Consider the following 14,809-nt stretch of genomic DNA (forward strand, 5'->3'; position numbering starts at 1 on the left):
CTAACAGACTGTCTTCTGTGGGGGGGTGGGGGAGGGAAGCAAGGTTAGAGGAAAATTTGTAAAACTTAAAATAAATAAATTATTTAAAAACAAAAACAAAAACAAATGAGACCCCAAAAGGGATCTTCCATCCACCTTCTTCTGAGTAAGAGTATACCTTCCTTCAGTGGTATTTCCTCCAAAACCCCTGGTAGAAACTGGAGTACTCTTGTGAAGCTGTTGAGGCTTCCCTGTTCTAATATTTGAAGCCCCTTACTAGTTTGGAAGCACCCTATTTTCCAAGTCACAGTGCCAACCACAACCCTTACCTACAGGGAACCTATAATAATCCTTCAGATCCACAAAAAATTAAGTGGCTCCAATGATCAGAGAGAACAAAGAGTTTTGGGGATGTCTTAAATTCTGAAAGTAGGATGACCTTTATTGCCCTGATCTAGTATGTCCAATATAATTTTCTAATATTACCCTCACCCCTAGGTTGATCATCAACAATCTTCCTATTTACCCTGAGTTTTAAAAGCCATACTCAATGCTCCTTACAAGAAAGAATATCATCAACTTCTGCCCACTTAATATAATCGTAAATACTGTGGCTTCTCCCATCATGCCCAAAGTGCCTATTTATGTGGTGAGCTTTATTTGCTCTGACAGCTACTATGGTTGCTCAAATCTTCAACAACTGATTTTCAAAGGTTTGTATGGAGTCCTGTTGAGGAAGAGCCCATATTTAAAGCCTTATGCCATTCTGTTAGGTGTCTGACCCAAAGATAGGATCTAACAAAACTCAAAACTGACTGCTAATAAGAAGTGGGGAACTGAGGGAAAGAAGTGTATAAATCCAATCCACCAAACCCATATTTTCAAATATTTTACTCCTTCTGCTATCCTCCATTAAGGGCAGTTTAGGGAATTCATCTTTTATGAGACCAGGTATATAGAACTTCACATTTTATCCACTTAAAAAGATACAAAGGGCAATCTCCATCTGGTGCCTACAACTGATTCAGCTGACTTTGCAAACAAATCATCTCGGAATTCTTCCAGCCAAGGGAACTCTGCAATTGATGAAATCTAAATTGTCCCATTAGATCACACCCTTATTAGTCATTGTTCTAATGATTCATTAGCTTACTGAATAAATTTTTCCTGCAACCTTCAAAGATCCTTGATGTTGAAAACCCACCCTCTGAATTCCCCATAGAGGAAATTATTTCTCTGGTTAAGGTGAGAGGGGAGGAAGGGCAATAGTAATAGGGTATACCTGAGGTCTTCTTATTTCTTGATCTAATTCTAATAATGATTATTACAATAGCTATTTTCCTCCCCAGTTTCTACAAGGTTTGACAAAGGCATTCATGAAAACCTCTAGGTTAAAGGTTAGGTTTTTCCATCTGTAGTATATTAATTGGAGATAGGGGGCAGACTTAGCAAAACCTTTTCATTTATATGATTATCAAATGCTCTGGTCTTTCTTATGGTCTTTCTTCAAGGTAGTCTTTAAAGATCAAAAGCACAAGTATCTCCTCTGTTTAATAAAGGGAAATTTATTTTTACTCTCTTGGTGTTAGCCAACCTTTCTATAACCTTTTTTTTTTTAGGTTTTTGCTAAGGCAATGGGGTTAAGTGGCTTGCCCAAAGCCACACAACTAGGTAATTAAGTGTCTGAGGCTGGATTTGAACTCAGTTACTCCTGACTTCAGGGCCAGTGCTCTATCCACTGCGCCACCTAGCCACCCCATCTATAACTTTCAATTAAGAGCCATTGGAGTACTCTACTCTAATCTACTCTCATTTTCTTTCTTTTTTAGGTTTTTACAAGGCAAATGGGGTTAAGTGGCTTGCCCAAGGCCATACAGCTAGGTAATTATTAAATTTGAACTCAGATATTCCTGACTCCAGGGCAGGTGCTCTATCCACTGCGCCACCTAGCTGCCCCATTATTCTCATTTTCTTTATCAAAGTTCTATCCCATGAATTCCATAGAGTGAAGAGGAGTTTTTTCCTTGACCAACAGAAAAGATTTTCCAAAACACAAGAATTTAGGGTTCTGTATTTAACTAGGACTCCCCTTTCTCCACAATATCCTTCTCTAGCAACCACTCTCATCACTTGTGCAAAAGGAACATATCTTCTTCTATCATACCACTCAACCAACAAACTGTAACTACTTATACTTATTAAAATGTGCTTGATGTATAACAGGTTTATTTGTTCCTCTAGATACCTGGACTCAACAAAAAAAAATGTTCTATTCTCCCCTGGATGGAGGATTTGTTGACATAAGAAAGCAAGAATCCCAAATCCTCAGACACTCAAGCCTAGGTGGATAAGATGATCTCCTCAATTTCTTGGCCTAGGACAGATTGATTTGATATTTATAAAACTGTTATATGTGCATTTTCTCAAACTATACCTACAGAAATAGACTGACCCTGTCTAATAGGGCTTTAATTGTTTTAAAAGAAATTTTTTGGCATCAGTGCCTCTTCATGGGTTATGAATGCCCTGGGGAGTTTCTTTCTTCTTTCTTTTTTTTTTTTTTAAGGTTTTTGCAGGGCAATGGGGTTAAGTGGCTTGCCTAAGGCCACACAGTTAGGTAATTATTAAGTGTCTGAGGCCGGATTTGAACTCAGGTCCTCCTGACTCCATGGCTGGTGCTCTATCCACTGTGTCACCTAGCTGCCCCACCCAGGGAGTTTCTAAGTTGACAGTTGGCAGCACATAGAACAACTAATGCTCTGGGGCTGACCCAATACTCTTTGAAGAATGTAGAGCAAAGCAGTTAACCTTCATATAAACATCGCAATTAGCATTCTGTTTCAGCAGGAATGCAGTTGGGAGTCTAGGCCCTGTCTCATTATCATTGTGTGACACTGACCAAGTCATTTATCCTCTTAGGTCCTTAGTTTCTCACCACTAACAATAGTGATATAAAGAATACACTGTGTCTCTTATTTTCCTTTTCAGGGTTATTAGAGAATAAGTGAAACAATATATGACATGTCCTCCCATAGGTACTTAAAACTGTTTTTCTGAATTGAGTGCTCAAGTTCATTGGAAATAAGACACTCTCAGTTATGATGATAAACAGATGAAATATCTAGAATGGTACAGGATAGGAAGTAGGGGAGAAAGACAAGAGAAATAGAATGGATTTGTAATATTTCTCAGACTTACCAATCCACCTCATCAGAGATGTCAAGATCTGGAGATATTTGGTCTTCTGGACATCAAAGAAGGTGAATGGTCCAAGAAGTAGTGTGAACACAGCCTAGAAAAGAAAAACAAGAATAAAGGCTAAAAAAAGAAAAAAAGTCTGTAAATAAACTGATGTTTATAGAGGGAACTATAATAATATTATAATAACTAGCATTTGTATAGTATCTACTATGTATATGACAGGTGTTGTGCAAAGCAATTTTACAAATATTCCATTTGATCTCCACAACAATCCTGTGAGGTAAGTGTTACTATTATCCCCATTTTATAGATGAAGAAACTAGGCAAAAAGACTTGAAATGATTTGCCCAAGGTCTGACAACTAGTAATTATCTGAGGCTGGATCTGAACTCAGGTCCTCCTGACTCCAGGCTCAGTACTCTTTTTTTTTTTTTTTTTTTAGGTTTTTGCAAGGCAAATGGGGTTAAGTGGCTTGTCCAAGAGCGTCTGAGACCGGATTTGAACCCAGGTACTCCTGACTCCAGGGCCGGTGCTTTATCCATTGTGCCACCTAGCCGCCCCCAAGCTTGGTACTCTTATCCACTATACCACCTAGCTGTCTCCAACTACCTTGTGAATGTGGTTGATGTCTAAATCAACATTCAACTTAAACTTGGATTAGTTTAGGCTTAAGGTTAAACTACCCTAGACTTGGATAAATTTCAAAGACCAGTGACAGATCATTAATGAAAACTATTTACTTTCTTGTGACTTCTGAGTTTCTGAATTTGCATTCCCAGGAATACCCAGGATGTCCCCCAGGAGGCTGGATGAGTCACCCATGTGACTAGATTCTCAGAAATAGATGATCACTGACCAGAGAGAGACAGCATACATGAAAAGATTTAGGAACACTTACAAAAAATGTATTAAGTACAGATTAATACTGTATAAACTGATTAAGTATGTGAAATGACATGAAATAAAGAATTGATCAGGTGGTAATTAAACAAATATATCTTTTAGTTTACACAGATGATGACAAGACCTGGGGAAGAGTAGTCAGGCTGATCTCTGGGGCAAATACTGAAAGCAGCAGCATTACAGGATGAAGAGAAAAAAAAAAACTAAATCTGACAAAGATTTGTGGTAAAAGGAGAGAATAGATTGCAGACCTAGATCACCAGGGATATTAGTTCTCTCTTTTCTTCTAACAGTTGAAAAAACTACTTACTGACTCAGGGGTGTGGAAAAGATTTTCATGCCAAATTTGCTACTCAGGGCGCAGGAGAAGAATTAAGTTTTTAGTTGGAGTTAAGATGATGGTTCCATTTTCAATCTGTCACTCAGAAGCTACTCTTAGCATCAGACCTTATTAACATTTACACTGTGCCACTTTCTCACATTAATGCTAATGATACCCACCAGAGATGCACCAGACTGGGCTTCTGAAAGCTAAAACGTGGAAAGAGGGACAAACTTCTGGGAGCTATGCTCCAGTCCTGTGATCTCAGTGAATATATTAAAGCTGCTCATCATGGCCCCTGTGACAGGCAGGTGCTTGGCACAATGGGGAGGATGAGCTGTACTACCTTCCCCCACCCCTATCTGTCTGGAAGGGGGATGTGGAAGGGAATGGGGGAGTGGGGAGAGCAGGATGTGTGAACAAACTGTGACCTCTTATCCAAGTCCATTACTGCTGTGAGAATGAATGACATTAAAGACTAAAGTGCTGTTCAAGGAAAAGGCTCTAATTAGGCAGGGCGGATAAGGTCTCTTGGCAGTCATCAGGGATGGGGAGAAAGAGCTCTTATTCACTTGTGTGACTAAGGATCTCTGTTGACTTTGTTCGAGAGGGTAAAGCCTAACCATTCAGGTGGAAGTGGGGTCAGTTAGCTCTGGAAAAAACCTAGGGAATAACTAGGATTTTGAACTTATTTCCCTCTCACCTTGTCACCAGAGTGGGACATTGAGAATGCAGTCATGCAGACAGAGTCACTATCTAGATTTCTGTAGCAAGTCTGTAATGCAGCACTATCACTAAGTCATTTAGGAAAATTACCACTTCAGGAAAGTTTTCCACTGATGAGTTTCTTTTTGAAGGGTGGGAGAGGAAAGTGACTTGGGAAAGATTGAATAAATACAAAGTCATTTGCCACAAATGTTCCCAAAGGATCACAGCACACTAGAAACTGGATAAGTTCCCCAGTTCTCTGCTTGATCGGAGGTCGGTCTCACCTTTCTGACCTCCAGTTTCTCGATGTGAAAAATGACAAGGATATCTGGTCCTCGTTTTGGAGCCACTGATTCAATGAAGGATAGAGCTGTATAGAGTCTTCAATGAAGGATAGAGCTGTATAGAGTCTTCTGAATGGTTTTAGTAGAGAGATAAACTTCTTTGAAATAGGACAATTAGGAGAATGTAAATGCAAATACAGAGATGTTATCCATTTCTGTGCATCATACCTAGGACTTTCTTCTCTTTAAAAGCACTTCTACTTAGTACTAAATTGTATGCCAAGTTTTAAGGATGTGCAGAACAAGGTCATTGCTAAACAGGTTCTGCTAGAAGTTCCTAGAGAAGTATATTTTGGAGTTAGTTTCAAGTTGAATAGGATAGGGAGTTTATCTGACAGCACAACCTAATGAGTTGAAAATATTGTTTCAGAAGCCATTTGAGGAAATCATACAAGTAGTTCTGGGGTAGGTTGGATCAGGATTCATTACAGAAGTAATATATAAAGTCCAGAAAGAATTGGAAGGGTGAGATCACAAGAAGAAGACCAACAGATACTGTGGATTTAACCAGCAGAGGAGGTTAAGAATGGGAACAGAATGCAAGAAAAATGAGCAAAATAAAACCTAGTCTTTGTGAATTTAAGTATTGTGTTGCAAATAGCTGGATTGGCTTTTATATGGCCACAATTACCCGTTCACTACTTGAACTACATGTTTTCATCATCAAACATTTATGGAGTGTCTATTACATATTAAGAACTGTGAAATATTAGGGATACAAAAATATATAGAAAATATATCTCCTGCCTTCTAAAAAGTTCAGAGTTGTGTTACAATTAGTTCATTCTTTGTGTTTGTTTCCCCAGTGCCTAGTACAGTGCTTGGCAATCAATCAATCAAAAGAACATTATAAAGCATCTACTATGTGCCAAGCACTGTGCTAAGAGCTGTGGATACATAAAGAGGCAAAAGACAGTTCTTGTCCTCAAGGAGCTTACAATCTAAAGGGGAGGAGGGGAGGGAAAAACAATCAAATATGTACAAACAAGCTATGATGGAATAAATAGGAAATAATTAACAAAGAGAAAACACTAGTGTTAAGAGGGACTGGGACAGCTAAGTGGTGCAGTGGATAGAGCACTGACCCTGGAATTAAGGACCTGAGTTCAAATCTGATCTCGGAACACTTAATAATTGCCTAGCTGTGTGACCTTGGGCTAATCACTCACACCCCAATGCCTTAAATAAAAATGAAGAGGGATTGGGAGGGGTAGCTAGGTTGCTTAGTGGATAGAGCACTGGCCCTGGAATCAAGAGGACCTCAGTTCATATCCGGCCTCAGACACTTAATAATTACCTAGCTGTGTGATCTTGGGCAAATTATTTAACCTTACTGCCTTGCCAGACACGTCCCTCCCCCCAAAAAAAGAGAAACTGGGAAAGGCTTCCTATAGAAAGGGGAATTTTACTTGGGATTCAAAGAACACAGAGAGGTCAGTAGTCAGAGATGAGGAGGAGCACTCTCCAGGAAGGGGGCCAGCCAGAGAACATTTCTGGAGTTGAGATGGAACAAGAGGCCAATGTCATTGGATGGAAGATTAATTGTCATGGAAGTAGGGCAGAAGATAGGAAAGATGGAAGTTGGTGATAATGAAGAGTTTGAATGCCAAAGAGAGCATTTAGAATTTGATTTTGGAATGAGGAAGCCATTAAAGTTCACTAAGTAACGTGATACAACTTGGGCTTTAGGAAAATCATTTTGGTGGCTGAATGGAGAATGGATTCATGTAAGGTGAGACTTAGGTAGGTAGACCCATCAGCATTAAAATGGCTATTAAAATGGCCAAGGTCCAAGAGAAGAAGGCATGCACTGAAGTGGTAGCCTGCATCAGGAGGGCAAGGGGCCGGTTTGAGAGATGCTACAAAGGTAAAATCAACAGTAATGACTGGATATGGGAGGATGAGAGATGACAGATAGTGAGGAATCCAGATTGACTTCTAGATTGTGAGCATGACAGACCAGGGGGATGAAGTTGCCTTGTACAATTATAGGGGATGAATGATGTGATGAGATCTTTTTGAAGACACAGTCTAGGCTGGTCAGCAGACAGCGCTGGTTTTTGTAACAATTTTAAAATAACTAAGCATAAAGAGTCAAGTACATCACTCATGGTACAACTTTGTTGTGGCAAACATACACAGACTGCTAAATACTGATTCTTTTCAAAGAGCTGATTAGCTCATACATCAGAGGCAACCGAGATCATGCATCAGAGGCAACAGAGACAAAGACAAACAAAGGCTAATAATTAAGGAACAGGTGTCTTTTGAAAATGAGCACAAACCAGAATGGAGTAGCAGCAATGGAGAAGGCATTCAAAGTGAGAAAGGTCAGAGAGAACAGTCAAGGAGTACTGTCATGAAATATTAAAGCCTAAATGGGAAAAGGTAAGGTTTTCAAGTAAGAGAGAAACAATAGCATCTAATTGAAATTAAAAGTTTTAGGTTCAGACTGAGAAAAAGCAATTTATGAATTATATGTATCCCCTCTAGTAGTAGTGTTCAAAACTGTCCTAAAATATTGCTTGTTTTTTTTTTCCCCTTAAATAAGAGTTAGAATTCTCTCTTGGGTCTCCAAGTTAAGCCCAAACAATGTTACAGAGTAGCCAGCTCCTAAAACAATTTCCTATCTCCCAAATGTTATTAGCAGGTTAAATTTTCTCAAAAGGAAAAATTTTCTGGCTGCAAAATCCTCAAATTGGTCATCATTAATAAACTAGATCCACCTACATACTAATACTGACATATCAATACATACCTATTCATCTGAAAAATATGGTGGCCTGGATATCATCCCACCTTCTTGGATCAATGGTTATCCAAGGATCAATAAAAATATTTGTTAAGGTCTTGATTTGAGGTAATCAAGAAATGTTCACATGATACCAGAAGATCTTTTTTGGAGGGGGAGGAGGTGAGGGTGGGAGTGGCACTGTATATATGATTTCAATGTTCCTGCTGAGGAACTTCTCACAATGCTGCAATTTCTAGTGTTGAGAGAGTTGGGGTGTTAAATTACTTTTCCGGAATCACACATCCAGTATATGGCAGAGAAAGGGCTTGAACCTAGGCTATGTTGCTTCTTGCATACTATTCATAATAGCAATATTTTTCATAAGTAGCCAGAAGATGGACCTGACAGGAAAAAGGCATGATCTCCTCATTCCTTCCAATCCTGGAATTTAAGGAAAGTAGATAAGCTTCTGTACTTAAAACAAATCTGATCCATTAACGTGCTGAAGATATGAAGATCTAGTTTTCAGATGGAGTAAAGGTTACATAGTCTGTGTTTGAAAGATGTGGGAGAGAAAAAAAAATCCTAAATGAGCTAGTCAGGGCTGAGATATTTCTGACAGGATATACATTTGATCAGAAAGTCAGGAATAGAAAGGAAAAAGTCACTGTAATAAGATTAACACTAAAAGGATGTTAATGTAAACAAGGAATAATTAAAATAAGTTCCATTCACCTCCTAAGATTGGTATTAATAAACTCCATGTTGTAAAATAACAACTATTAACATCAAAATCTCTTAGTAGGGAAAACTAAAAACATGCTATTTAAAGCAGAAGAAACAGTGTAGAATAATTCAAAGCATGCTAGACTTGTAGTTAGGAGTGATTTTGGTTACTATTTTGGCCCTGATTTATGTAGTTCTGACATATATTTGCCATGGGACCCTGGACAAGACATTTAACCACTCCCAGACTCAGTTTACCCATGTACACAATGGGGATAATGATATTGTTTACTCTTATGAGAAAAGCATCTTGTAAATCTTAAAATGGTTGATAAGGAAGAAGGAAGAATGTGGAATTTAACAAATCAAGATGATTTGAATAACATAAGATTTATAATGAGCTTTACTTAACAACTAGCTACATCTTAAACAATTTTATGTCAATTAGTTTTATAAATGAAAGGCTTCAAGGTATATGATTATTCCTTTCTTAAACTTGTTTTATATGATATAATATGTGTGTGTGTGTGTGTGTGTGCTTAAGAGTGGAGATACAGTATGTCTTTATTCAATTGCTCCTAACAGGAAAACTGAACATGTGTGGGTATGAGATATATACCTATGCTTAAATATGTGTATATACATATATTCACACACATACAAACATATATATCTCACACAATAATAAAACAATCTTTAGACTCATTTCTTTTGTCCCTATGTTCTGCTACATGGCTGTTTGGAATGAAACTCACATTTGGCACTACAAGTTAAGCAGCCTTACTTGAGGACCTTCCAAATTGTTTGACTTTGAGTATTTCTTTCCAGTAAGTATGAACTATTCGATCCAAACTCTACTAAACTGCCTAACATTAATTCCCACTATTCTCCAACGTATAACTTTCTTTCTGGTTAGGAAATTCTTCCCAGTCCCTTGTTAATTAACCTCCAGTCTTTGCCCAAGCTACTCTCCTTAGCCTGCCTCTTTACCAAATTTAACCTTCTCTTTCAGGTCCAGCTCAAATTTCTACTGTGCCCATATGTTTCCCAACTACCTTAACCTCTAATGGTTTTTCCATTTTGAATTTTCATCATAGTACTTAAAAAGTGATGATCTTTATTTACTGATTCAATCTTAACTCCTCAGTTAAACATGAAGGAGCCTTTCTTGCAGTTCTTAACACAATCTGGGCACAATATATGCTAAATAATTATTTCTTGGTTACTTTAGAGGAAAGAGTGCCAACCAACTAGTGTTAATCCCATAGAGGGTGTCTGCTAATTTGTTAGATTCCTTTTTTTTGAAGTCAATTCTGGCATTTTGACAAATGTTTGTCAATAGTTAACTGTAAATGGAAAGAACTACTACAAAGCAATCAAAACCAAATGTTGCAAAATTACCAAGAATAAACTTCGCCTCAGAGAAGATCTATGAAAAGACACCCAACCCCTCAGCATTTTCCTCTGTTGCAGAGATTAGAGTCCATAGCTAAGGAACACACTATTTGATACCAATTTTTTTTAAATTTATCAATTAATTTCAAGTTGTTTCCCTTTCTTTTAATTAAAAAATGATTTGTTACAAGGGTTGGCTCTCTAGGAGGGAAGAAATGGAATATATAGGGAAATCTAAATTAGAAATGGCACCTAAAATAGTTATTATAACAATGTAGAAAAGGCAATTTTCATAAAGAGGCAAAAATTGAAGAGGCTGGATGACCACTTATTAGGGATTCCTTTCAGATTCAAATTGGACTAAATGATTACTAAAGTTCCTTGTATCGGATTTCTGTGATTTTCCAAAAAAGATTTTGAAGTTTGCATGTTTTTAAAAAATAATTTAAAACAAACAGAATCTGTTCTTATGCACTCATTAGTTAGCTGGGGATAATGATACTTTTCTTATGAAGATAAATTTGTCTGAAAAGGGCCTGGGATATCTTGAAGGATGATCAGGACTGTATTGCCTATCATAAGTGCCCAGGAAGTCAGTATTATTGCATTTTCCTCTACATCCCAATCCCCTCAGTGGTGTTCTTAGTCCTATGAACTGAAGTTTTCATACCACAATCTCAAGATGTCTTGCTGCTTATAAGAGATCTCAATAAATATTTTTGATCATTTGCAGCCAATTGATGAGTATTTCTCAAACAATGTCATGATGCCAAAAATACCAGTTCCCCCAAAGTCTCTGAGGTTCTCTCAAAAGATGACAACCTTCTCTCTTTCCAGGGAAATTAAATTGTAATTGCTAATCAAGATTCAAGTTTAGATAGGGCGCAGTAGCATCACTGATCCTCCTCTTTCTCTCTTTTATTTTCTCCAAAAAGAAAAGCAGCAGACAAGGGAAGAAGTGGGTATATACTCTTCTTGCAGGGGATCGAAGGAAATTAATAGAGAATATCTACTATACAAGTGGATGAGAGTAGTAGTGGGTTATCAGTTTCACTCTGTGCCCTTGCCATGTTACCCTCTTATCTACAATTTTTTTGCTTTAGTTTTCTGAGACAATTGGGATTAAATGACTTGCCCAGGGTTGGAAAGGTAGTATATGTCAAGTGTCTCAGGTCCTCCTGACTCCTTGGCAAGTGCTCTATCCACTGTACCACCTAGCTTTGGTCTTTTAAAAAGAAAACTAAAAGAAGGTTGGTTCTTTTCTAGCATTGGCCTTGAGATAAGAAAAAGAACAGAAAAGGTGGTTAGGGAACTCCAGACTTGGGCAAAATGGGGATGGTTTCAGAGTGTTTCTTCAATACTGAAGTAGAGGAAAATCCGGGAACTTATTGTACCCAGCAGGCTGTATTAAGCTTGCTAAACTGTTACTTGGGCAGTTCTTAAAGCATGTGACTATTTTCTCCCCTTAGCTTTTACACTATAGTGAGTCAAGGTTCCAAAAACCCAAGAATTCAGCCCTCAGCAGCTTTCTGTCCCTCTCCACCTGTGAGCTCCTGGGGTTTTTACATAAAAAGGCAGGCAGATTCATACAGAGACTTCTTGTTACATGACTGGAACTCCAATTTCTCTGTTATTTCTAGTAGATGTGACACTAGCTTCTCAGAGTGGTGAATGGGGATTGTGCTGACTCTTTTCCTATAAATATACTAGGATACATTATAGTTATTTACTATACATATGAGTCTTCCATACAGATAGAAAAGCAAGCCTGGATCTAGTAGTTACTCAATATAACACACTATTAATTGACTATTGATGGGCTCTGAGCTAGCAGCATGACATGATCCCAACATGGAGTGATACAGAAATTTCAACTCAAGGCTACCAAAGCCATTCTTGTTGGGAAGTAAGTACTTGTAAGTTAACTAGGGCTAAAGAAAACCCTAATGAATTCTTTCCCTAAATTAACTAGATATAAATTCCTAAATCAAAATCAAACATTTTAAAGAATTTCATTGTCATTTTCCAGAAATTTGTGTACATCTCTGGTTCATAATTTTTTTTTATTCTTATGGGATTTTCTAGCCTAAGAGGATTCAAAAGGAGAGAGAGAGAGATCAAATACATATTCACAGCCAGAATAGTTTGGTTCTCCTTTTATCTTCAATTCTATTATTGTTATGTGTCCCTTCCTAAGTCAATATCTTTGCTCCTTGTATTATTAACCAAAAAACATTTATTAAGTGCCTACTATGTTTTAGACAACTGTAGAAAGAAAAAAATGAAACAGTTCCTGTTTTCAAGGAACTCATTTGTATTCCACTGAGGAAGACAAGTTCATACATACAGCTATACAGAATACAAAATAAATATGAGTGTTTTAAAGAGGGAACTGGGGAAATTAAGAAAGGCTTCATACAGAAGATGGTGCTTGAGATAAATTTTGGAGGAAGTGAAAGATTCTATGAAATAGTAGTAAGGAGATAAGCATTCTAGGCATGAGAGATAGTGCCAAAATATGGAGAGGTAAGAAATGCTATGTATTAGGAAGAGCAAGAAGACCTGTTTGGGTAGACTTAAAGAATGTAAGTCGTGAAGTAAAGTCTAATAAGATTGGAAGGTTAGATTGGAGGCAGGTTGTGAAGGACTTTAAAGCCAAACAGAAAACAATACAGAATTTCTGGAGTTTATTGACTTATAAAGTGACATGATCAGATCTGTGCTGAAGGAATCAACTTTGGCAGTTCTGTACAAGATAGGTAAGAATAGAAAAAGCCAAGGAGGGACACCAACCAGCAAGGTGATACAATGGCTCAGTATGAGGTCATGGAGGGCATTTACCAAGAAGGTAGTTGTGAAAATATAGAGAAGGGGATGGGTGTATGCCTCCACTAATATGACCTTATGATATGGAGATAACCCTGACCATGCCAATGAACAAATGCTTTTGGAGGATCTTGCAGACTATGAGACAACCACTATTCAAAGAAATATCTAGTTATTTGAAAGAGATTCATCATCATAGAGTTAGTTAAATGGTAAGATAATCATTCACTCAAAAATATAGAAAGCATTTATTGCATGTGGAGTAATGTACTAAAGCACATTGAGAGTTAGAAGCTCTTAAATATAATTTAAATTATTGTGAGAGTAGGATAGTGCAAATTCATATCACTAATACACAATTTAAAAATAAAAGTATTTTTCAAGTGCAAAATAAAATGCTACTTTGTATTCAAGGGGAAAAGTTAGCTGACTTGAAATAAAAGGAAAAAATTTGTGGAAAAAGTGATATCTAAATTGAACTTTAGGGAGGCTAGGTGGCGCAGTGGATAGAGCACTGGCCTTGGAGTCAGGAGTACCTGAGTTCAAATCCAGCCTCAGACACTTAATAATTACCTAGCTGTGTGGCCGTGGGCAAGCCACTTAATCCCACTGCCTTGCAAAGGAAAAAAAAACCCTAAAAAAATCGAACTCTAAAAAAAAAGTGAGAATTCAAAAGGCAAAAAGGAAGGACATTTATGCAAAGGAGGTAACAAGAAGAGAGGCAAGGATATGGGAAAATATACAGTACTGTCGGAAACAGATAGTGAGTGGGTCAATTTGCTCCAGGTAAGGGTATTCAAATGATGAATGTTGGAAAGGATGTGAGAAAATTGGGACACTAATGCATTGCTGGTGGAATTTTGATCTGATCTAACCATTATGGAGAGTAATTTGGAACTATATCCAAAGGGCTATAAAACTGTGCCTACCCTTTGATCCAGCAATACCACTACTAGATCCCAAAGAGATCATAACAAAGCAAAAAGAACCTTCATGTAAAAAAAAAATATTTATAGCAGTTTTTTTGTGGTGGCAAAGAACTGGAAATTTAAGAGGATGTCCATCAACTGAGAAATGGCTAAACAAATTACACACACACACACACACACACACACACACACACACACGGCTGTATATATGTAATGGGATACTATTTTGCTATAAAAAAATGAGGAGGGGGCGGCTAGGTGGCACAGTGAATAGAGCACTGGCCTTGGGGTCAGGAGTACCTGGGTTCAAATCCGACCTCAGACACTTACTAATTACCTAGCCATGTGGCCTTGGGCAGGCCACTTAGCCCCATTGCCTTGAAAAATCTAAAAAAAAAAAAAAAAAAAAAATGAGGAGCAGAAAGATTTCAGGAAAACTTGGACTTATATACAATGAATCACAGTAAAGTTGGCATAACCAAGAGAACATTGTATAAATAGTAACAGCAACACTTTGCAATTTGATCACCTATGATTGACTTAATTCTTCTCAGTAATACAATGATGCAAGACAAGTTCAAGACTCATGATGGAAAGTGCTATCCACATTCAGACAAAGAATTAACTGATGGAGACTGAATACAGATTAAAGCATACTTTTTCTTCTTTATTTTTAATTTTTTTTCCTATTTCTTCTTTCACAAAATGACTAATATATGTTTTACACGATTGCATAGATATA

At 37.5% G+C, this 14,809-nt stretch overlaps 1 protein-coding gene across 3 annotated transcripts in view; it reads right to left on the bottom strand.

Moving 5' to 3' along the window:
* Positions 1 to 14,809, bottom strand: part of TMEM104 (transmembrane protein 104) — an 83,585-nt gene that overhangs the window by 26,606 nt on the left and 42,170 nt on the right. For all 3 annotated transcript variants that reach the window (XM_074224627.1, XM_074224628.1, XM_074224626.1), the window contains exon 9: positions 3,178 to 3,271. In XM_074224627.1, coding sequence (XP_074080728.1) covers positions 3,178 to 3,271 — 94 coding nt within the window. The remainder of the gene's footprint in view (positions 1 to 3,177; positions 3,272 to 14,809) is intronic.

This window comes from Macrotis lagotis, chromosome 2 (assembly GCF_037893015.1).
Source record: "Macrotis lagotis isolate mMagLag1 chromosome 2, bilby.v1.9.chrom.fasta, whole genome shotgun sequence".
NCBI lineage: Eukaryota > Metazoa > Chordata > Mammalia > Peramelemorphia > Peramelidae > Macrotis > Macrotis lagotis.